Raw genomic sequence first — 23,260 nt, forward strand, 5'->3', positions numbered from 1 at the left:
AATCGGTCCTAGATGTAATTTAATCAATTACACACACAAGCGAGCACTTATCATCCACACACATGGCACACTTGATGAATACATGAAAAACACAGCAACATAGCGTATCTCACATGTTGCACCCATGCTCGTGGCCACGCTGAAAGGGGGAGACGTTTTCCACATCGTCTCCTTTCAGATTCCCAATTTCAAGTGCAAGGCAAAATTAGCAAATGAGTCACTCCTTCTCCCCCTCCTCTCTGTCTCTCTCCCTCTGTTTCCTCATCCTTGTCTCTCTAGTGTAGCTGTTGCCATGGTGATATGACACGCAAGCAGAGGAGGTCAGATGAGATGGAACGGAGGGGGGCTGTGATAGAGGGTGGGCTGCCTAATAAAGCAGCTCTCCTAATGGCTGAATTCTTTTACATTTTTGTGACAGTCGGGCATCGGCGTTAGCGGGAGTTCTTCTGTCACGCGGGAAGTTGGCTTTCTTACTTTTGCCACTGCGAGTGCGATGGTGATACCTTACCCTCTGCAGTGCCTCTCCAGAATATCAACTAGTTCCCTCACAGCAGGCTCGCTCCTGTGAAATCAGACGTTGAAGCGCTCCTTCTCATTTTTCACATGAAAAGAGACTTCTTTGCTTTGCACCCAAATACAGGGCTAATGTTACTGAAATGAAAGGTAGCAAAGGTGCCAAGTCTAATCCCCTTTTTAAAAGAAAAGATTCAAAGGCTCACAACTGGCCTAAATGTCCACAGTGAAGCCATGAAACAGCTGCATTCTGTTTTTGACTCTTGGCATTTATTCTTTCAATCCTTGACAGCCCATTGCTGTGCCAAGTGAGGATGGTTTGATTGCATTTGGTGATTTGATTTTTCCTTTTAGCTGCACTGAATGTTTATTTCAAAGATCTATTCGTCTTCACAACAGTTTATCATTTATCAGTTTTGTCTTGGGTTTTTACTTACTTATGAATTACCTAATCATATTTAGTAATGCAGATTTAAAAGCTGAAGTACTGTTGGTGACTTATCTGTAATGTCAGCGTCCCATTTAGTTGCAGAGCCGAAATGAGGCTCTGCTGACTGAAGTCGCCCACAAAACCATTTAATCCTCTGCTCATCATATCATTAATTAGAGCAGGAAGCAGCTCATCTTTTCACAGGCCTTTTGTCAAAACCTTTCAATCACGTTGGAAGATGCGGACACCATGAAACCCCGTAGATCAAGTTACTATCTGTCTGGCTGTGCTGACAACAGTCAAACTCTTGCCTTTAGGTTCCCCAGCTGGTCTGTCAGAATCTGTCAAATCAACGCTCCCCTTTCCTGCCAGACATCTTTCCCTCCAGGCTTGTAGAGGGAGAGATCGGAGATGCATGATGGCTTTTTAACATTTTTCCTCGTGTGTAATTTCCCCTCTGACCCATTTGTTTACAGAAACAAATCATCGTGGACCCCCTGGCCTTCAGCGAGGAGCGCTTCCGTCCGTCCCTGGAGGAGCGCCTTGAGAGCATCATCAGCGGCGCTGCCCTGATGGCCGACTCCTCGTGCACACGCGACGACCGCAGGGAGCGCATCGTGGCCGAGTGCAACTCTGTGCGCCAGGCTCTGCAGGACCTTCTCTCCGAGTACATGGGCAATGTGAGTGTCTTACCTTTCCTCTCCCCCTCACATCTCCCTCTACCCTGCACATGCACACTGCCTTTCCTACCGGGGTTTGGATTCATTAGAGAAAGAAATGCTTTTTTGTTTGTGTTTGGCCTTTCCCCTTCATTGGAGAGGTAAACAGGAATGAGTTGCGTATGCAGGAGGTCCTTGGACCCGGATAAGACAAAAGGCAATGTGTCAGGTTTACTCTCTTTAGAGGAATCTGCATACATGGCCTCAAGATAACGAGACACATTTCTCTTCTCATGGGGTTTATTTTGGACTCATGTTGTATATGGTGGTACTGGTATGAGAAATCAGGATGGGCTCGTTATTTGTCAGAGATTCTGGATTGTGAAAATGAATGCGTCATTTTTGATTTTGTGACTTTCCGCTATTGACAAGTTGGATTGTAGCTGCTGCAAACGTCCTGAGGGGATCCTCTCAGTACGGCGTGTTTCTGTGGCATTCAGGGAGGAGAGCTGAAACTTGGCACTGTCGCACTCTCAGGCGTGTACTTTTTTTTTTTCCAGGCGTTCATCTTTCTGCCCTGCTGTTTTGCATATCTTCCACACTTTCCCCCTTTCACCCCATTCATTATTCAGCTCCTTTCTTCCTCTGTGTGGGTACATCTGTATTTAACCAGCCTTCCCCCTCTCCTAATTCAACAGCAGACCTGCAATGTGAGTCAGTCAGCCAGGGACATTTTATTGCAGCGGTAATGCCTTATTTCTTTGCATCTGTGTGCTCAAACCTGATCAGCTTTTTTGCTGCTCTTGCAGGCTTTTGGACTGTAAGACATAAACTGCACAGTGTGTGCAATTTATTTGTGTTACCCGTGGTCCCGCGGCTGTGTTGTGTGTGTGTGTGTGTGTGTGTGTGTGTGTGTGTGTGATCCAGGCAGGGTGGGATGGTACAGATTTTGACCTCTAAGTACCTTCATCGTTCCGTGGGAGGCATGAATATCCTTAGAATGCTAATGCTGCAAACTAATCGTCAATTAAGCAGCATGGAAGCACAATGCGTGGAAGAGTCTCCAATGTTTGTTTGGGTACAGATGGGGACATTTACTTAGCAGCACTTGATGCCTTGTGATTAGAATTTAAAGGACACATTTTCATTTCCCAGTAACACAAAAATGTATCAAACGTCGACTCGTTAGGATCGGATCTCCATTAATACAGAAACTCTGGATCGCTTTAGAACATTTGCCGCTTCACTGAGCTCCTTCACGCCGCCCTCGTAGCGCTAATGTCTCGAAAATGTAGATTTACAGGGTAACAGAGATCAGATGTGGCGATTGGCTGAAACCTAAAACAGCTCTGTGGAGACGCCAGATTACAATGTAATGTCCAGCCGATGAGAGAATGGCACCGGTCCACAGCCGGGGTGGTAACGAGCAAATGTCAGCGAACAATTCAAAATGGATTTTTAGACATGTTTACTTCCCACTGTGGTTTTGGAAGAAATGGAAGAAGGCTCAATGGCGCCGGATCTAATGCATGACCAGCGTGAAAGCAGTTCAATTTATCTAGTTGTAATCTCATCTAAATGCATAATTAAAACAAATTACACCCCACACAATGTAACAGGGAAAAGATTTAGTGTCCCCAAGGCTTTTCGTATATTTACAGCCCCCATAAAATACTGTTCTGTCAGTAACGGGCTGTCAGGCAGCGTTTCCAGGCAGACCTGGCCCTTGATCTCTTGCTGTTGAAGTCGAGGCTTTTTGATGGGCTCTGCTGGCAGGTAGATCAGATGCCCCCCCCCCCCCCCCCACACACACACACACACACACACACACACACACCCCACTTTCCACAACAACAGAACAGGCTGCACACTGCCCTGGATTTTCCATGTGGATGAATGATAATAGATTGAAGCCCGGAGGTACGAGCCAGTGGGAGTGAACTTTGCTGCCTTTATGAGCTACTTTCTGCTCATTGTAATGCACCAGTGTTTAATTGTGAATACCATATAGGCTCTTTGCAGGTCAATACATGTGGATTCTTTCAGATTAATATTTAATTGCGGCGTGTCTGTGATTGTTTTCTCTCATAGCGTGTGGGGCATGTGTGTGTAGTTATAATAAGGCATTCATTTGATCCCCCTCTTATATCTCTTATATCACGCTGTGCCTTTTGAAATGGAGCTCTTCCCTGCCACCGCCTGTATAAGAATTCCGACAACACGGTGGCTGAAAATATTATAGCTGCAGTTGTTTGAACTCCTTTTGCTCGTGTGCCCCCAGAGCAAAGATCTCCCCTTGGAGCCTCGTAAGGCTTTTATTTACAACTCAAACCTTAGCCAGGGTCGGCACTACCACGCTGCTTTGGGCTCTCCATGTGGGCGACCCAAAGTTCTCGAATGGCCGTTTGACAGCCTAACTGAGCCACGTTAATACGACCTTACACAGCGGAGTTACAGGTACCGTTACATTGAAAGGAGTACCGCTGCTTTTGAAATCTCTATTACAAAGCAATCCACACTTGACAAGTCATTTTAGAACAATCTGCTGGATATTTATGGAGGCGTGAGTTATCCTCATTTCCTGTGTATGAAAATGTAAACGTATTCAATCCTGATTTATTTCCCCCACTCAAGTACGGAGCCATCTGTTGTCAGGGAGGCGTCTTTCACGGCCTGTTTGGGCGGCGTTACGCCTCAGTATTTTTGCATTCTTTCAAGGAGGCCTGACAACATCTCAGATGTGTCCCACAGAAGCTGAATGAGGGCTATTTTTAACTTTTAAGTCTTCATCTGAACAATACAGTCACGGCCCCTCACTGTTCTGTAAGTATGCAGTGGCACAAATTGGTGTTAACTGCAGGAGTGTGATGTGTTTTCTTTATTACACATTGCTTGACTTCCAGGAGAGGCAGAAATGTAAGTTAGGAGCCAGATTGACCACGAGTGCTCCCCCTGCCCTCATTTCTCTACTTGGACAGATCGTACGGTTGAGACACAAATACTTAGAATATTTCTAATCCGGTTGTTGTCATACAGAGTAGTTTGCCTCCATTAAAATAGTGCTCTCTAAGGAGAACACTTGATGGTTAATTGATTTGGCCTTACTGTGTGTGTGTGTGTGTGTGTGTGTGTGTGTGTGTGTGTGTGTGTGTGTGTGTGTGTGTGTGTGTGTGTGTGTGTGTGTGTGTGTGTGTGTGTGTGTGTGTGTGTGTGTGTGTGTGTGTGTGTGTGTGTGTGTGTGTGTGTGTGTGTGTGTGTGTGTGTGTGTGTGTGTGTGTGTGTGTGTGTGTGTCATGGAAGAGGAGTAGCTACAATAAACAAGAAAGCACATTTATTGTTGAGCTCATCTTGAGCAGTAAGGATAATGAATTGCTTTGTCAGGAAAACCCAAGATGGTTAATGATGTTTATTTGGTAATGCTGTAAGAGATAAAGGATCCTTTCAGCTTAATGTGTTACAGCCAGTGGAAGGAGCAGAGCACATTGTTCCTTATGTACAATGAGTAAGCACCACCCAAAGTCTCAGATGGCTTTCATTCTGTATTTATATAATTTAGAGAATAATTTTGTTCGTATTAAAGATATATTTTGAGGGTTTCTTTTATATGATTTTGTGTTTTACTTAATTAACAAAGATGTTCCACACACTGTCTCCATATGTAAAGAGGAACCGTCCGAACCCTTAAAGCAGACTGAGACAGACTTCCTGCTCCACATATTGTGATGGCCTGTTGAAATCAAACTCCAGTTAAATTATAGCGTGGCACCATCTGAGAAAGCAGCATCCAGCTGTTGCAGCACAAGCCGACAGTGTATCGCCGTCCTCACACACACGCTCTTGTGTTATAACAGCAAGAAGGAGCTGGGATGACGTGTGCCGTGGCAGTCACTCCGAATATGCACCGTGATGGAAGAGAACATCATACCTACACACACACGGAGGAGGGCAGTGGGCAGTAGGCAGTGTTTCTGAGCTGATGCACTATATTGAACCAGGCTCCATTACTAGCTGCTTAGTAACACTGTGGTGACAAGTAGAACAGCTCAACTCCAAACTGTATTCAGCTCCTACACAGTCACTCACTTCTCATATACTAAGAAGGGACGACCACTGACTGACCTCCACAAGTTGGTGTCTAATGCTGCTCACCCTCTGTAAACCTTCCATCTGAGCATTAGACAACTATAGATGATGCATCCTCTATCTGTTTGTGTCTTTTAGGATTGTAGTCGTGGTCCAATCAGGCCTTTTATGGCTGACAACAACCGTTGATTTAATATCAATGTATCAGCTGATCCCATTACTGAAACCTGTAGGGACATTTACTGTCTCTGGCACTTGGACTGACTTTACCTAAATGTTAATGCTTTCCTCCGTTTTAGAAGACATTATTCTGTTCCCTGGCTGTGTCCTTACCTTGTGGGCAAGTGTCCTCCTCTGTGTGCCTCTGTCGCAGAGTAATCCACAGTAAAACAGTTGTTTGTAATTATAGAAAGAAGCACAGTTGCTGTCAATCAATCCGTCTGCGCCATCTGGGGTTTGTCGTGACATTTCGTCTGTTGTGTTGGTTAAAAAGGTTTCTTCTGCAATACAGCTAAATAGAATTTTTAAACCTATCATGCTTCAGCGCTTAATTTGGTCGTTTCTGCCAACGGATGGGTGAGGTTTAGACTTTCTGAGCTTCTATCTCTGTCTGCATGTTGTGAAGTTTATAATATGACAGAGCTCGTGCTACAAATGAGACCAAGCTTCACTGAATCCAGCAATGATGCAACAAAATGTAATTAGAGGCCCAAAATAATTTTGTGCCAGCAAACTGGTGGTCTAACGTGATAGGATAAGTGTTTGCTACAGCACTGTATAAGTCAGAATGCTCAGGGGTGAGAAACAACTGGAAACCAGACAACATTCCATTTATGCTTGGTGAGAGAGAACATTTTCATTTATTATTTTGCTTTTTTTACTAAAAAGAATCACAAATACTGTCTCATTTGACAAATTACTTTTTGTGGCAGGTACTTGAAATGAAGTTTCTTTCTTTAACATAGTTTTCGTATTCAATGCTGAGATGATGTAACAGTAATTGGAACCAGAATTGACAAAAGAAATGGAATCAATAAGCAGAAAGGGAATAGGAATGTGAAAAGCGAAAGGAATCTCAGCCACACGGATCAATCACATTTTACCAAAGTCAAATTTTAAAGAACAAAATGTCACGTGTTCAGTTTGACTAAGATACTGCAGCTTTGACATCATACATGTAATATGTTGACTCATAGGTGTGGTCTTGGTTATTCTTTTTCTCCCGTACTCCCAGATCATCAAACACAAGGTGCTGGTACACTTTTACAGAAATACTAAGAAACAGAAACTGTACTACAGGCAGTGAAGACCAGGACAACACTGTCAAACCACATCAGAGTGACGAACACGCAACAGAGATGTAATCCAGCCATTTCCCTTCAGATTGATCCCGTCTGTGGCATCAGTCAGAATAGCTAATAACTGGTTTCATTCACTGCATAAGAAGATTAGCCATTGAAGCATCTCACTTACATCCCTTTCATTCACCCACCGCAAAATACGCTAAGATGGAAGAATTTACCGTGGTTCATATTTATGAGCTTAACCCATTTCTATTGAAATGTCTGAACCTGCCGCCCCACCACCAGGAAATGGGCAAACGAAGGACCCCCTTTATTAAATGGCACACCTTTATAGTGATTCACTTACAGAGCAGACCCAGCGACACCTCAATTGCACGTCTATCAAGAGTTTTGAATCTTAACATTCTCATCAGGCTCGTCCTAAAACCGTTCTATGATTTCTCACTTTGTCTCTTAAATTGTGCTTCTCATGCCTGCTTGCCAAGCGTCAGAATGCATCAGAATGACAAACACAAACACGGTGATCAGTGAGCTTGCCGCTGGCGAGGAAGGCATTCTGAGATCATGAAGTTATCAGTCTGCCAATCACTTTTTTATGACACATTTCAAATATTCTAAAATGGAGCAAGCTGCAAATTAATTGGGGAAACAATCTCGTGGATAATGAATTAAGAATACTGTTAATCCCATTGCATCTTGAGCAGAATAATGTGAGGGTGCATATGAACGGAACTAATGCCTCTTCCTCTGATGCTTTGATTTAAAAAAAAATAAATAAATGGTGTATTTCATACTTTCATCTGTTGCATATCAACATAATTCGAGGTCAGGTTCCATTTTGTCTGCTAAAGGATTTATTAGTTAAAATTTACAGATTTGAACCAAACTGTATGAGCTGAGACGATCAAAGGCGTCGGTCTTATTTGAGCGGTCCAAACAAGAGGTGAGCATCCATCACTTAGCAAACACTTCATCCATTGTAACGGTTTTATTTAAAAATATATGTTTTGAGGGGAAAATGTATTTTTTTTCCAAGTTTGGCACATCTTATCCACTATACAGATAGGAAATTGTACATATTACAATACAAAAGGAAAAGGGGGGAAGAGAAAAGCATTCATTTAGCACAAAGAGGTTAGGGAAGAGAGAGGGTGTTGGATCACTTCTTTTTTTTTTTTTTTTTATTTGTAGGCAGGGTGGGGACCAGGGCGTAGAGTATGACAAGAGGAAATCAAAAACAGTTTACAAAGAGCCAGAGTGCAAAGGGATGCATATTTCTACAAACTGTGTGGATTTTCAGTCACTTTAGTACAACCCTACTCTTAAACAGAGACATGTCAACGGTTGACAAGAGAGCTTGGTAGGGAATCCACATACATCCCCGTTGTTGCGGTTATCAAAAATGAGATCTCTTCACAATGATGGCTGAATGACATTAAGATATATTCAACTCAATTTTGACTTTGGAGCATGCAAGACAGATTAAAAGGGCAATAGCAAAAACAGTGCGAAGCTATAAGAAAGCAAAATTTGAAACAAAGTGGAGCTACTTGGCTTTGTAAGTCAGTATTCTCGGTGATGACTTTTCAAAAAAGTGAATTCTAATGTGAATTGTCATGAGTTTTGATTGACAGACACTTTCTGAGTTGTTGTCTCCATCCTGTGAGTGTGTACTGGGATACACAGGGTTTAACTTGAAAGTTAAAGGCCAAATTCTGGTGTCTCACATGAGCTCTGGTGTGACGGTACATCGAGTGACCTCTAGGGGGCACCAGCCAGTAAAAACGTTCCAATTGCTCACAATGTACAGCTCATATATTCTGGAAACTCAAAATGCTGCGTGTTAAGAAATGTCCTGTAACCCCCATTTCAGACTTTGTCAAAATTAAAAAAACATTTACTTCAATTACACTGTATAGCTTACATATGGAGTTGTGGCAACATTGCTTCAGTGATGTGGTTAATGTCATGTCATGTTTGTTTCTTTTTCTTTCAAGCCCAAGGTGTCGTCTGTCAGTGTTAATCATTCCATTCTTTCTCTCTCATTACTTGGTCAGGAAGAATCTCATTGGCTTAGATAACCTAAGACATTACCCTATCATTACCCCTTGCCGCCGTCCCATCAGTTCCTCTCAATGCCTCTTTCTTTCACCCTGCCCCCACCAAACTACACAAAGAAGTGCGGAGCTGCGGCAGCAGCTTTAGTCTGATGCTAATGCACATCCTCTCTCTGCTGCATACAAATGTGTCCTGACCCAGGCTGTTTGCTTATCTCTGGATCTGCATTTACTTTCAGGGTATTCACAGCAATTTAAGCACTTGTGACTGTTGCTGTAGAATTATAATATTTAATATTGACCCTGCACCCATTTTAAATGGACAAATGTAAACTCATTACCTATAGGAAGTGTTTAAATATAAGGATTCGCTAATGTTCTTTTCTCACATGGAGCAACTTTCTATCATAGCTGTTTTTGAGTGGGTGAACAAGCTAAATGTTGGTAGATCACTGGTGTGGGTGACAGAATATTAGATTCTTTTTGCCCTGCCTTAATTGGTCCAATCTTGAGCCTGTCGGGCCTGATTAGTATCTTAGCAGTAAAGAGCCTGAACCTCCACTGGGCGTCTGGGAAAGGCATTCTTTTCAGAATATAACTCTGTCCTATCTGGCATTTTAGATGTAGAGTAACCTTCCATTTACCACCATTACAGATCACGTGAGCTAATGTGTGTGTGTGTTTGTTTGTGTGTGTTGACCCCTGGTATGACAGTTTGAAAATCAGCACGTTATTTTCTAGGTTGTGTTGTCTGAAGTCTCATGATCACAGTGTGTATGGCGTTTGGGAGCTGAAGACATGATGTGCATATTATGCTTTTCTTTCACAAGAGATCTGGGACAGGGATGAATGTGCACATTTGTAGGTCTAATCTAAGTCTGCTCTTCATGTCCAAGGGGAGGAGAAGCAGAGTGATGCAGTGGACATTCACCATAGATGAGAAATGCTCAGTGTTTCCCTTAAGCTGATCTTTTATTTGCTGTGGTCTCTCTGGCAGCAAGCTTAGATGCTTAAATGTTCCAAACTTCAGACACGGCTGCAAAACAGGCCAGCGTTGCAATTATGAGCCAACCTCTGTTTAAGAATGCCATAAAGTTGCCATTCCATTAGTCCACCCATCAAATTGCCTCACAGAAATAGATATCAACTTTTTTGGGGGCAAATATCTCAAAGAAATGGTTTGAATGGGAAATACCAAGGATTTTCTTGAAATGACGTCAATAGGCCGAGCTACTTTAAACGTGTAAAAACAACCTAATGGGTGTTTGCTGAAAATAACTTCAAGATTCTTCTCTTAAGAGGTTTTCTTTATTTTTTTTTAGCTAGCCAACAATTTTACATTTACTTTTACACTTAGAATTCAGATTTTGAACTGTAACTTGAATAGTTTGCAGTACCCCAGTGACCTGTGAAGGCTACAAAATAAAGCAACTCAAAAAACAATGAATCCAATTCATTTGCCCCAAGTGGTTGTGTGTGTGAGTGGCCTTCAGTGCTTGTGGTGCATCTTATAAACGTGAATACAAACACTTAGTTATATTTTAAAAGGAAACAAAAACATTCTTTTGTAAATCAAATCTGTTTAAATGTGTGTGTTTAATCTATTTAACGTGTTCCTTTCGCAGAGGGCCTTTTCGCTAACTATCTTCTGTGCTGCAGAATATAGACAATGTCGAGACAAATCTCACCGTTTACAATTTTTCTCGTTTAAAATGATTGCCCCTGCCTGATATGAACAACATTGCATTCATAGAAAAATAAATTTGTGACTATCTCTACATCGCCCCTAAAACTGTCACATGTCCAACCTTGGTCATCGCAGCATTCAACAAACTCACACATGTTCTCAAAGCTCACGTGTAGAAATTAGGCTTTTTACACAAACTGGAAAAAAATCAAAAAAGCAAACCCTGTATCATCTGAAAATGGTTAAATGGCAAACCATACTCTAGAAATAAATAAGGGTTCATACTTCACACTCTTTGTAAGGCAGTTGCTGACACTTGCACTGCCCGTAGCCATTGATGATCACAAGCGCCCCTTCTTCATGGCTGGGTTCATACTCATTATAAGGTACCTGTGTAGCTAGGTCTGCCATAGGTTGCCGCTGCTGGGTCCTCATCTGTCTGCGGTTCTGGATAGCTGAACAGTGGCGTATCCGGCGCAGGGTCGGAGGGCAACACCTCCGTGAGATATACACAACGAAAATGATGAAAAAGAATGAAAATAGAAGGGCCATAGTTCCAATGATAACCCTGTGGGTGAGAACAGTGTTGTCCATTTCAGAAAAGTCATCTGTCACCGCCGCCTCTTCCACTGTGGTGGTTGTTGCCGGAGCAGTGTGTGACGTTTGTGTTGTGGTTTTTGTGGTGGTGGCTGTCGTAAAGCTCCCATAATCCTCTGCATAGTCCTGTGTGGGGGTCTGCTGCATAATTCCAAACAAGGAGCTTGTGATCTCCACAACTGTAGTAGTGTCTGTGGTCGTGCTGATTGTCTGAACAACCGGCGCCGAAAAATTCTGGCAAAGCTGGAATCCATAAACAGCATCTAGTATCTCCTCCCCTTGGGCGTATTCAGGGCTGTGGCAGAGAATGGAGTGTTCCCACCTTCCCTTAAAGCTGCTCAGCCAAGTGGCCAGAGAGCAGATCCTTTTGGTACATTCCCAAATGTTGCTAGACAGCCCAACGGTACCCAGAGACTGCCACATATCCATGACTTGGGGATCCAGGCTGCTTAATTTGTTGTTATCCAGCAGCAGAACCTTTAAGTTTGGCAGCGTTTGAAACACGTCGGATGTCAGGACACGGATCTCGTTCCCTGTGAGGTCCAGCTTCTCCAGCGTGGTCCAGGTCCACTCCATTCCACAGGTTAGGTTACTGATCTTATTCCATTGCAGATAGAGAAACTGCAGGGCAACAAGGCGAGGGAAATGGGCCAAGTTGATCTTGGTCAGCTGATTGTGTTCCAAGTGGAGCTCTCTAAGCTTAATGAGCCCAGCAAAGCCATTCCGGGCTAGACTCCGGAGGCGGTTGTTGCTCAAGCCCAGATATTCCAGGCTGCGGCAGTCCCAGAAGGCTCGAACAGGTGTGGTGCGAAGTGAATTGGAACGCAGATGGAGTATTTGGAGCTTCCTCAGTCCATGGAATAGTTCTGGTTCCAATGCAGTCATCTGATTGAAGGACAGGTCCAGTATCTGGAGGTTAATGAGGTGGATGAAGGTTGTGTTGGGCAACTTGGTGATGCGATTAGAGCTCAGATTGAGGTCCTTTAGCTTGTAGAGCCCCTGGAAGGCATCCTCTTGTACTGTAGTGATCTGGTTGTGGTCTAGATGGAGCCAGGTGAGGTGGCTGAAGCCATAGAATTGGTCAGGGCTGAGTTCAGTGATGGCGTTGTGGCGTAGGGACAGTCCGAGGGCGCCCTTGTCCACACCATCTGGGGGTGCTTCAAGCCCCTGGGTGTCGCAGTAGAACTGCAGGTCCTCACAGCGGCATTTTTGAGGACAGGTTGTGCACGACGCAGGAGGCAGCAGGCACAACAGCAGCATGCTGATCACACACAGACACAGAGCCGCTGGTGCAGGTCCCACCAATGGCCACCTTGAATGGAAACCTGGGTGGGTTCAAAGATAAGTAAATGAACTTTGGGGCGGGAAAGCTAATCCCCGCAGAGCTCATATTCCTAATGTACGGTGACAGTTCGTGCTTTTTGTGCACGTTTCTGTTCTGTCCTACATAAAGCACCCTCTCGGATTTACATGGACAACTTGATCACTTTATATGACCGTGTTTTGATGTGGGGTGGAATGGAGAGGTCATTTACATACAGATCTAATATGATTAAATACATACATGAGCTGGACATAGGCGATAGATACACTGCTGCCATTTGTTTATCTTATTTTGCACACATTTGATGCGCCGTAATTCAGTATGCTGAGGAGATTTCTGCACATTCCTGACATGGTTTTCATGTCGGAGCAGACCGACTGCCTCGATCTAGTAAATCCTTTTAAATATATACATATAGATCTGTTTTTAATTGATTTGATACGGAACAGTGACAGTTCTTAATGGTTACACAAAATGACATATGCTGGGCATCTTGTTGTTCCATTAATCCCTAACTTCGGCGTCAGCCAAGACAGAAAATCGGAGGACAATTGCAGTAAATAGGCTGTATGACTGAATAGCTTTTAGTCATCAGCTCCCTGCGCTCTTACTCTTATTCCCTATTCATGTCCAGACCTGCCAAATAAAGGGGCTAACTTACCCATTCTTTTGTGCACATCGGAGGCTGCATTCAACTGTCCTTTTCCGCAGACTTGTAGAGCAACCAGATGGAAGAAAAATCCAAAGGGAAAAAACCCTTTTGAGGAAACACAAAAGGAATCAAGGTCTTTGAAAATAAAGCATTTCTGAGCCCACCCACTTCAAACAAAATATAAAATGCCATGACATGAGACGTTTATTCCGTGTAGTTTTCTTTAAGTCCATTAGAATCCAGGATTAAAGGAAAGAGTTGGGTCTTTTTCTTCCTCCCATGAATCCTCGGAATTTATGTATATTTTAAGTTGCATCAGTTGCATCCAGAGCGCCTCCGACGAAAAGACTCCCCCTCCCTCCTCTTTTCTTTTTTTACCCTTTGTTTCCCTTTCACTGCAATGATGTCAGCTTAGTTGCTTAATTGAAGATCAAGTGTTCCTCTTTCATGGTCGGGGTCTTCTGCCCTAACTTGTTGATGTCGACCGCCGATCCTGCCTCCGACGCCGGCTCGGTCTCAGCATAGCCTCTGCAGAGCGGCGAGCGGAGCCCTCGTCTGCTGCCCGAGACGCAGGGAGAGAGAAAAAAGCAGAGCGCAGAGCCGGGGATGTTATTCTGTGCTTTTTGTTGCAGCCACTCACTGCTACAGAGTGGTGGCAGCCTGGCGTCGATCATCACTACTGTTTCTCTCTCTCTCGCTGTTTCTCTCCCCCACACACACACACGCGCGCACACAAACACACTCTCCCTCTCTTGCTCAGTCGCTTGCTCTCTGCCTTGTACACATTGCTTGTGCGCCTCAGTCTTCCTCCTCCTCCCTCTTGCATCCCCCCTTTCCTCCCACTGGCTCGTCACCATCAGAATATTGATATCTTGTGCGTGTTGCGGCAGCTTGCTGTTGAAATTAACCGTAGCCGTAAATCTCAGCCTGGCCTCACTGTTGCTCCTCTATACGCTGAATGTATATGTATATTAAGCACAGGAACAAAATAAAATGACAAACTATACATAGTTCCACGTGGCTGTGAAGCTAAACGGGGGCAGTGTTTAGCTGTGGCTTACAGCAGCGGGGAAGCAAAGGAAGTAAAGCAGCCACCATGCAGAACAGCACAGAGATGGTGTCTGGCTTTTATTTATAATTTACAAATGCTGAGTGCTGCGCTTTAATTTTTGAGCACTGGCATGTGATGTATGGCCAGCTGCTACAAATTTAAGTGAGACTTATCTTTGTACACGTAACAGAAGTCTTAATATTTGTTTGATGTGGTGAAGAAGAGGATAAAAGTAACCAAAGCATTTTAATTCCCTCTAGCTGCTGCTGTGGTTGGAATGATTCATTACTTTAAGGAATGCTACACAAAAAATTGAATGTGTATTTCAATGAATGAGAATGAAGTCATCTCCTTGATAGTTTTATGTTTGGGGGTTTGAGGATAATTAAAGCAGCTTGAAGCAACTAAACAGATGTAGCAAAGACTGTATGAAGCATAAGAAATGAATGGCTTTAGCCCCAAACCCCCTGCCATCCTCCTCTACTACTTGAGCCCCTTTACTTAAATATGATTTCTAGTTTTTGTAGCCCACTACTCCCTTTCCTGCCATATTATGTACCGCATTGATTACTCTAATGTTATATTTGAATTATTGAGATGAACTCTCCTGGAACCCGTTAAGGAGAAATTCTATCATCAAAGCACAGAATGAAGCCGCACTGTAGGCACTGGCAGGAGCAAATACAGAATAGAGCTGAGTTGCATCAAATACTCACTTAAGTGTGGTTTAATTGTTGTGTTAGATTTCTTAATTGGAATTAATATTCCATTGAGTTGCCCTGATATTGTGCCTGACACAAAATGCTATAAGTAATACCATACGTTCCTCTTAATTAGGTTTTATTACATGATTATAGGGTCTTAACACATAATGTGCATCTGGCGGTGACTTTCCAAGTCAATTGACTGGTATGCCGCTGTCATTCTCCAGATTTATTGTGATGGACTCCCATCTCCCACTGGGACGTGGCTGTAGAATGTGACGGTGGAACACAGTGGCAAAAAGGAAACTCCCCAGGGGCGTGGATATGTCTCTGATCTGACCCAGGCTAATGTCAAAGAAACAGGGAGGAGTTCTACATGTTGGAATCCATTATTTGAAGTCGTACAATCCATAGGAGTTTGTAATCATAAGACACTTGGAGCGTACTTCTCATCATTTCCCCCATACAGTCAAGGGTTGTGTTAAAAAAAGTACTGTTCCTAAATCTGTCCTGAAGGAGATGGGTAGCCGGAGACTCACTTGAATATCATAAAAGATGCTGCAGAGGAACTGCTTCCATAATAAGCACCTGAAGAAGCGCTTCAGAACCCTCTGGCCTGGAAATGAAATATAGGCAATGCATGAATGAAATGAGAGTGAGGGAAGAGCAGACTGAAGTCCTACCTCAGCACTGCACCCACCCAGCAAAATGGAATCACTGGGGATTATGTCTTTGGAGCTTCCCGGCTCCTAACTATGAACACAACCCCCTGATGGGCAAAGGGCGTTGGGGGATGGGGACCAGCGGCACTGCCTTACATGCTTCATTTGACCGTTGTAAGGGGGAGAAGAAGCACACATCCACACCTCTCTCCCCCCACACCTCAGTGTTTCCTTTTCTTGCACTTCTGATTTGACTCATATTCCATTATTCCTGTGTGTAGCCTACTCTCCCCTCTCACTTTCAGACCTCCCTCTCTCTTTCCTTTGTTTTGAAAGTTTTAGATTTTTCGAGTAGTTGGCAGAATGTGAGGGAACGAGCAGGAATCAGGCGTTTGGGCGCGAGCTGTCGCCTGGCTGGTTGATGCTGGAGCTCCATTGTACATAAATCATACAGTTAGCCATGTGTAGTAAATTGTATCCTTGTATCCAACCCAAATTTTTCACTGAAGTGATAGAAATGGGACCTGCGGGGGAAAGAGTGGAATATTAATGTTTTCAGTGTTACTTTACGTAATTGGTGCTCTGTGATTTGTTTCTGGATTCTTGGTTTGTTTGCAGTCTTCAGTATTCATGCAGTTAGTTTGAGAATGTAAACATCCTCGTCCATTGTGATCCATTACTGTTACTGTTGTAATTAGTACTATTGTTGTTGGAGCTGCAGTGTTTATGTTGAACTACAAAGTCTATCTGCTTTGTTTTGTCAATCTGTGTATTGCTTCCTCTGGTGCTAAGCTTCTCTGTGTTTATGTGTTCAATAAGTGATGGATAAATAGATGCAGACATTTAGATTCATTAAAATAATAAATAATTTCTCTCATGTTCATGTTCCAGGCGGGCAGAAAGGACAGGAGCGATGCCCTCAACACAGCCATTGACCGGATGACGAAGAAGACCCGAGACCTGCGCAGACAGGTTTGTTTCACGTCTTGGTTATCGAGCTGTCTTACTTCCTTGGCTGCCATCCACCCTTCACTTGGAGGATGACTGTGCTGTTTGGCCAGGTCAACAAGCTTTCTGTACACAGATGTATATATATATATATATGTGATAGTCTTTCCATATCTTACTCTACAGCTGCGCAAAGCTGTAATGGACCACGTCTCCGACTCCTTCCTGGAGACCAACGTTCCCCTCCTGGTCCTGATCGAAGCTGCCAAGAATGGAAATGAGAAGGAGGTGAAGGAGTACGCACAGGTGTTCCGCGAACATGCCAACAAGCTGATCGAGGTAATCTAGCAATTTTAACATTTTACCTGCAAAACCTGATGTGGCCCAAAAACAGGGAAGCATTGAAAATCTGCTTTCCCATTACTTTGTTTATTCTGAACATTCTCAGAAACGGTCCTGTGATACTGAACTACATTGCTTTTTTAATGGAAACAAAGCCAATTGAGATGATTTTCTGTACACACACACACACACACACACACACTCCCCATGCTGATTCTGATGTGATGCTTTAAGGCTGTAGAGAGCAGACAAACCCAACATTGGTATGTACGGTCACAGCAACAAATCAGATTTTGAAGCCTGACCAAAGGAGTGAAGCAGCTACAACTCAAGGTTAAGTGCTGCCTCTGGGAAAACGCTGTCATTATCACAACAGCTTGCTGCACTACTGACAAGTTCATACCTCTGAGCATGGTGAGACATATACATGTTTAATATGGCTCTTTTGCATACTCCTCTGTATGTTCTGTAAAATATTAACCACAATTCAAAAAATGATTCACATAGTTGTAGTAAATTGTAAGGTTGGTAAATTGAGAATTTCTGTCATTGAGCCTCAGCGACCTTAAGTAAAAAGTTGTTTCCCCTTAAGCTCTGTGCACGACAGTCTGATAGCTGTGTCATTTCCTTTTGCACTACAGTCGCCATAGGGGGGGAAACGATCTAAAATCTTCTGGTCCTGCTTCCACTCGCATAAATGACATCAGCTATTTGAAGAGAAAAAGAAAAATCTCTGCTACTCAATGAGCCGGGGCTATTAGTTAGGAGGAGTTAAGTTATTTCACTCAAAACATACATGAAGTGGCAATGTTTTGTCTCGGATGGCTTAACATTTTCCCCCAATTCTAGGAGGCCTAGTTGTTAGCAGAGAAGTGCGTCGCCTTAAGAGCTGGGGGACTAAATAGTGTTGTTGCCTCCAGGCCATGTTCTCAAAGGTTCCACGGAGCTCAGGATGACGCAGAGATTTTTGCCGAGGGATACCACAGGGAGAGACCTAGCTTAATGTTCTCATCAGATGACATGAATCCATTTTAAATTCATCCCTTTGGAAGAAAACTAATGTCTTGTTTATCCCGATGACACGAAAAAAACGAGAGATTTACCACTGACATTGGATTGATTCAGTAAGATATGCATATTTTGTGGCTTGTGGGATGAAAGCGGGCAATGGAAAATGAATGTGCATGATGTATTAAGACTTCAAGCACAGGTTAAAGTCCCCAGGAGCCACAGAGAGTTGTAACATAACAGACCAAGAAGCAGAGATGCCTCCACCGGGTTATGACCAGTCATCCATCCTACCCTCCAAAATAGTGTCACTGTTGCGTGCGGCACAGAAGCCCATTTGTAATCTGCAGTACAGAACAAAGCACAGTCAGCTGGGCAGTAGGTAAATCACTGTAGGATTCCTATCTGTCGCCTGACAATGAAACTGCTTGACATTTCCCCGCCGATGCTCCGTGCACAGAGTGAACACTGAGCCGTGCTGTAAGTCATTCGTTTACATCTGTGGCAATCGGCAATGCCGTTACCTCCATTCTGTAGTCCAGTAGCTTTCCTGGTCGATGCGGTTTGCAGCTGTTACCAGACTCTGTGCATAATGCCAGGTTTCCTCTTGCATTAAGAGCAGCAGGCTCAGCACCACCTCTGAATCTCATGCACGGCTTGCATGGCATCATGAGTTTTTGCGAGCAGAGGCTACCCTGAGGCAAATGGTCCATTAGCTTACACACGTTTTTCTGAAAGCTACATTATGACTGACCCACATTCATTTGTAGGCCCATTTAAACACTTCCACTACCCTACATCCACACATCTCTTCTTTTGAAATCTGCTATTTATAAAGTTAAATGACATTTTTTGTGTGTGTGTGTGGGATACTAATGAAATTTCCACTGTGGTTGCATGGTGACAGAATCCTTACAGCATTGTTGAGATTTGCAATTCTTGTAAATGGATTAAGTAGTAATATAAGAATGCTAGACAGGGATAAGTATTTAATGGGAAAAAGCCTTTAATGTTGATGTAAGTCACCATTGCAAACAATGTTCCAAAGGATCCAAGGTGTTTGGATCCCTTGCTGTGAAAATGCACAAATGAAGCTTCTGTCTCCCAGACCTCTTTTATAGCTGGAGAAAGAGCCTCTCATTAGTATGAAACCTTGCTTAACCCACTTGTGTCTGAATTGTTAATTTTCTCATCGGTTATGAGAAGGAACGATGTCGATCGCGAATTAAAAGCGAGAGCGTGTCAGTGACTCTTAATATAACCTCACTCTTCCTCCTCCTCTGTTAACGGAATATGAATTGCTGTCGTCCCAGCGTGTGTTTGAATGATGAAGGATATCTTGATGTTAGTGTTTCTAAACGTTTTATCGCACTTCAAAAAAGTTGCTGTCATCAGAACTTCCTAGAATAGTGCACCGGGGTTACCATGGTAGAGTTACAGAGCTTCTCCTATGATTGAGGAGGGAGGAGAGTTGGAGAAAATCAGCAAGACACTAATTCACTCTGCCGCTCTTCCAAGCCAGTGATGCATTCACCACCAGTGCTCCAATTAGTTCTCAGTATAACTCAACATTTACAGGGAAATGGAGCTTGTCTCATTTTGCAGGGTTTTTTTTGTTTTCATAAATTCTTCTATGTGATGTTAGATTTTACTCAGTTCACATAGAATGAAGTCCAGCTGTGACTACTAACATATGCAAAACTCTTACTTATACTCAACATTTGTCTTGGCCGCTACTCCGGTTAACTCCCTGTGTGCCATAGTTTGATTCTTAGAGGTTTATAAATTAACTTCCGGCGTTGATTTTATGATCCACATGGACTGGCAGTATTGCCAAACGTCTCTGTTTCTGATAGAGAATCTCTTAATTGGGCTTAATGACTGAACTCATCAAAGGTGTATCTGCATGTCTCTCTTTTTGTACAAACCAAGCTTTGTTGTCCCAGGTTGTTGCGTAATAGATGTGTTTGCGTTTGTCGTCTAGGTGGCCAACCTGGCGTGCTCCATCTCCAACAATGAGGAGGGTGTGAAGCTGGTTCGCATGGCAGCCTCCCAGTTGGAAGCCCTCTGCCCCCAGGTATGTGGTTGTCTCGCCCCGTCCGTCTCCCACCTCAATGAGCGCTATTACTAATAATTACACTGCTGTAAAGTTAATTAAGGTTTCTACTCAACATGCCTCCAGTTAAATCTCCTATTTATGGTCTGGAATCAAAACAAGATGACCTTAGATTAAAGTTGTAATATTTGTTTTGAGATGTTGATTCAAAGATTTTATGCATAGAGACCAAAAGGTTGTATAAAATGTATTGAAAATTTAATGACTCCCACTCATTGTTGGCTTAAATATCCAAAGATGCTTTTGTTTCAAAAATTCCTCAGATGTTGTTTTTATTTCCTTTGTTTCCACAACATTCATCACCGTATTGACTCCCTAAAATGAATTGACATCAGCGGGGGGCTTCGTGCAATCAACCTATTCTAATAGTGTGGCTGAGGGCTTTTCTGTAATGGGGCTTTAATGGCTGTAATTGGGCAATTACAGGTGATTAATGCGGCGTTGGCCCTAGCCGCCAAGCCCAACAGTAAGGTGGCCCAGGACAATATGGATTTGTTCAAGGAGCAGTGGGAGAAGCAGGTCCGCGTTCTCACCGACGCTGTTGATGACATAACTTCCATCGATGACTTCCTCTGTGTGTCCGGTGAGTGGCATTCACTTGCATATCAGAGCCACGCACGTGTGTGAGAATGAGTGTGTTATTCTGTTGAATATGTCAGCATATGTAATGACAAAATGGACACTGTATTGACAGCATTAGACCATCGCTACAAGCAGACAAAGCATTGCTGTGAAACTGATTTTCTGATGAGTTATACATGCAAAGACTGATTTGGCTCCAAAGAGCAAAGTACTGAAGCATCAGCAGAACTAGGTCTGGAATTGACATCCTGTCACGTGTGTTAAAGTACACAAATGGTTAGTCAGGCGTACCCGTAAAGAGTTCTCATTAAGCATTACGCAGAGTGACTCTTCTCACCTCCAGCCAAGGACAGACTGCAGTTTACACAGCGGGCATTAGCATTTTACAGGCTCTCCATTAATAAGCCATCTGAGAATTTTTCTTTGGCCTTCTCTCTTCTACCCTTTCCAGTGGCCTTCTAATGTTCAGGATAATGCAAACACACAGGGAAGAATAAGACATCTTTCCCTATAACTGATGTTTTCATTCTAATGCTTCAGACATGTCTCACCTTATTTCTAGAGTTTTAAGGTCAAAACAAAAGGTGTAAACAGTTTAGTATTCATTCACTAAGTTGAGAACAAACATGGACACTGGAAGTTGTAAATATTTCAAAAACCGCATCATTGTTTCATGTCCCCAGAGAACCACATCCTAGAAGACGTGAACAAGTGTGTCATCGCCCTTCAAGAGAAAGATGTTGATGGATTGGACCGCACTGCCGGGGCGATCCGAGGCCGCGCAGCCAGGGTGGTCCATGTGGTCACTTCAGAAATGGACAACTACGAACCTGGGGTGTACACAGAGAAAGTCTTGGAGGCCACCAAGCTTCTTACTAACACAGGTACGTTTGGAGCTAGTCATGTTTGCTGACGTGACACTGTACATTAAAGTCCCTTCACACATCAACAGCAACTTGCTACATTGCCTAAGGTCCTGGTTTTTGATGCTGACATACGTTTTCAATTCAGTTCAATCCTGGGTTGAGTTGTTTTGACTGATGCAAGACTCAGAGAAATCTCTTTGGGTCTTTAGTCTGCACATTTCCAGGATATGTATGTACGGTGTGTTTAGTAAACAGTGTTTAGTGTCTCTGTTGTGCTTATTTTACCTTTAGTTTAGTACCTGAACTCGTTGTGTTCTAGAGTGAATAGTCATTGTTTTTTTTCTTCCCCTCTGTCCTTCTCCTTCCCATCCTTCAGTCATGCCGCGGTTCACCGAGCAAGTGGAGTCTGCAGTGGAAGCTTTGAGTGCAAACCCCACACTACCCGTGGATGAGAACGAGTTCATTGATGCGTCCCGTCTGGTGTATGATGGCATTCGTGACATTCGCAAGGCTGTCCTGATGATCAGGGTAAGCTGCTGCTGCTGTTACTGGGCTCTCTCTCTTCTTTCTTTCCCATCTGTGCAACATAGGACTGCATCTGTACCCTCCAAGGAGTTAGAAACATGATTACATAATATTTCTATCTTGAGTAGAAGCATATCTTATTTTCTTCTTCTGTATTAATCTGGGCAGTGTGTTGTACACTCCACTACCTCCAGCTAGGACTGACCAAACTGACAGACAGGTTATTAACACTCTTTCATCTCACTTTGCCTTCAGCTTACCTTAGCTGTCGTCACATCAACTAATTATTACTTAGCCATGTCGTGCATAAGACGCTATCTTCCCTCAACACGGCACTACCATTCATTTTATCTGGTATTAACGTGAGATATCCCATCAGAGGTGTCGATTCTTCTCTCTTCTTCTATCACGTCAAGCTAATAATATAATAAGCTAATAATATGTGGCCATTTCTGCACCATATGTTATTTTTGAAAGTATAGGAGATACTGGGCTTAGCGTGCCGCACATGAAACCCAATGATTAACTTGTCTAAGGCAAGAGCCGACCTAATTGACCAGACGTGCAATATAGCTCAACAACAGCCTCGGTTGTCTGTGGGTTAATGGGCTCTGCTTGAGTAGAACTATAACTGAGACAGATGGTAGTTAGGTGCCATTGAAGCGTTGCGTAATTGACTGACATGAGCGTGCAACAAAAACATTCCAGCTGTAAAGAGAAATGGATAGTTCCTAGTAACTAGAAGTCTTAATTAATTGCAAACCCCCCCAAATGTGATTTCTTGTATATTAAGAAATAAGCTGAACCACTTCTTTTTCTTTCCTGATTACCTAATTATGTTTTAACTGCTTAGTGTTTCAGTGTGCTGGTTGAGTGTATTTTGCCATCTTTCATTATTTCCACCAATTTGATCTATTGAATAGAAGCCATTAGTCTTGACGGCACGCTGCACATTGACAGTGGTGCTCCCAAATTGTACTTGGGCTCCCATTAATAATGCTCCTCAGACGAGGACAAACACCAAATGAGAGAAGGGCCATTATGCAGTATTTGCATTATAATAAGCAATTGATTTAAGACGGAGGTTGTAATTAGCATTCTTTAGTTGGACTGTGAGTCAGAGAAGTACATTCAATTTCCCCTCTGCCCC

General features: G+C 43.2%; 2 protein-coding genes across 2 annotated transcripts in view; one reads left to right on the forward strand and one right to left on the reverse strand.

The window, feature by feature from the left end:
* The window catches only part of ctnna1 (catenin (cadherin-associated protein), alpha 1), a 55,067-nt gene that overhangs the window by 10,401 nt on the left and 21,406 nt on the right, over positions 1-23,260 (forward strand). The window contains exons 7-13 of the mRNA XM_076162728.1: positions 1,420-1,623; positions 16,615-16,695; positions 16,858-17,010; positions 20,006-20,098; positions 20,564-20,720; positions 21,403-21,603; positions 21,962-22,113. Of these exons, the coding sequence (XP_076018843.1) occupies positions 1,420-1,623; positions 16,615-16,695; positions 16,858-17,010; positions 20,006-20,098; positions 20,564-20,720; positions 21,403-21,603; positions 21,962-22,113 (1,041 nt within the window). The remainder of the gene's footprint in view (positions 1-1,419; positions 1,624-16,614; positions 16,696-16,857; positions 17,011-20,005; positions 20,099-20,563; positions 20,721-21,402; positions 21,604-21,961; positions 22,114-23,260) is intronic.
* Positions 10,921-12,632, reverse strand: lrrtm2 (leucine rich repeat transmembrane neuronal 2). The gene is made up of 2 exons (XM_076162838.1): positions 11,511-12,632; positions 10,921-11,444 (listed from the first exon to the last, which is right to left on the reverse strand). The coding sequence occupies exons 1-2, from the start codon at positions 12,588-12,590 to the stop codon at positions 11,013-11,015; spliced, it is 1,512 nt and encodes a 503-aa protein (XP_076018953.1). The 5' UTR covers positions 12,591-12,632; the 3' UTR covers positions 10,921-11,012.

This window comes from Genypterus blacodes, unplaced genomic scaffold (assembly GCF_046128005.1).
Source record: "Genypterus blacodes isolate CSIRO-AG114 ecotype Tasmania unplaced genomic scaffold, CSIRO-AGI_Gbla_v1 ptg000128l_1, whole genome shotgun sequence".
Classification (NCBI taxonomy): domain Eukaryota; kingdom Metazoa; phylum Chordata; class Actinopteri; order Ophidiiformes; family Ophidiidae; genus Genypterus; species Genypterus blacodes.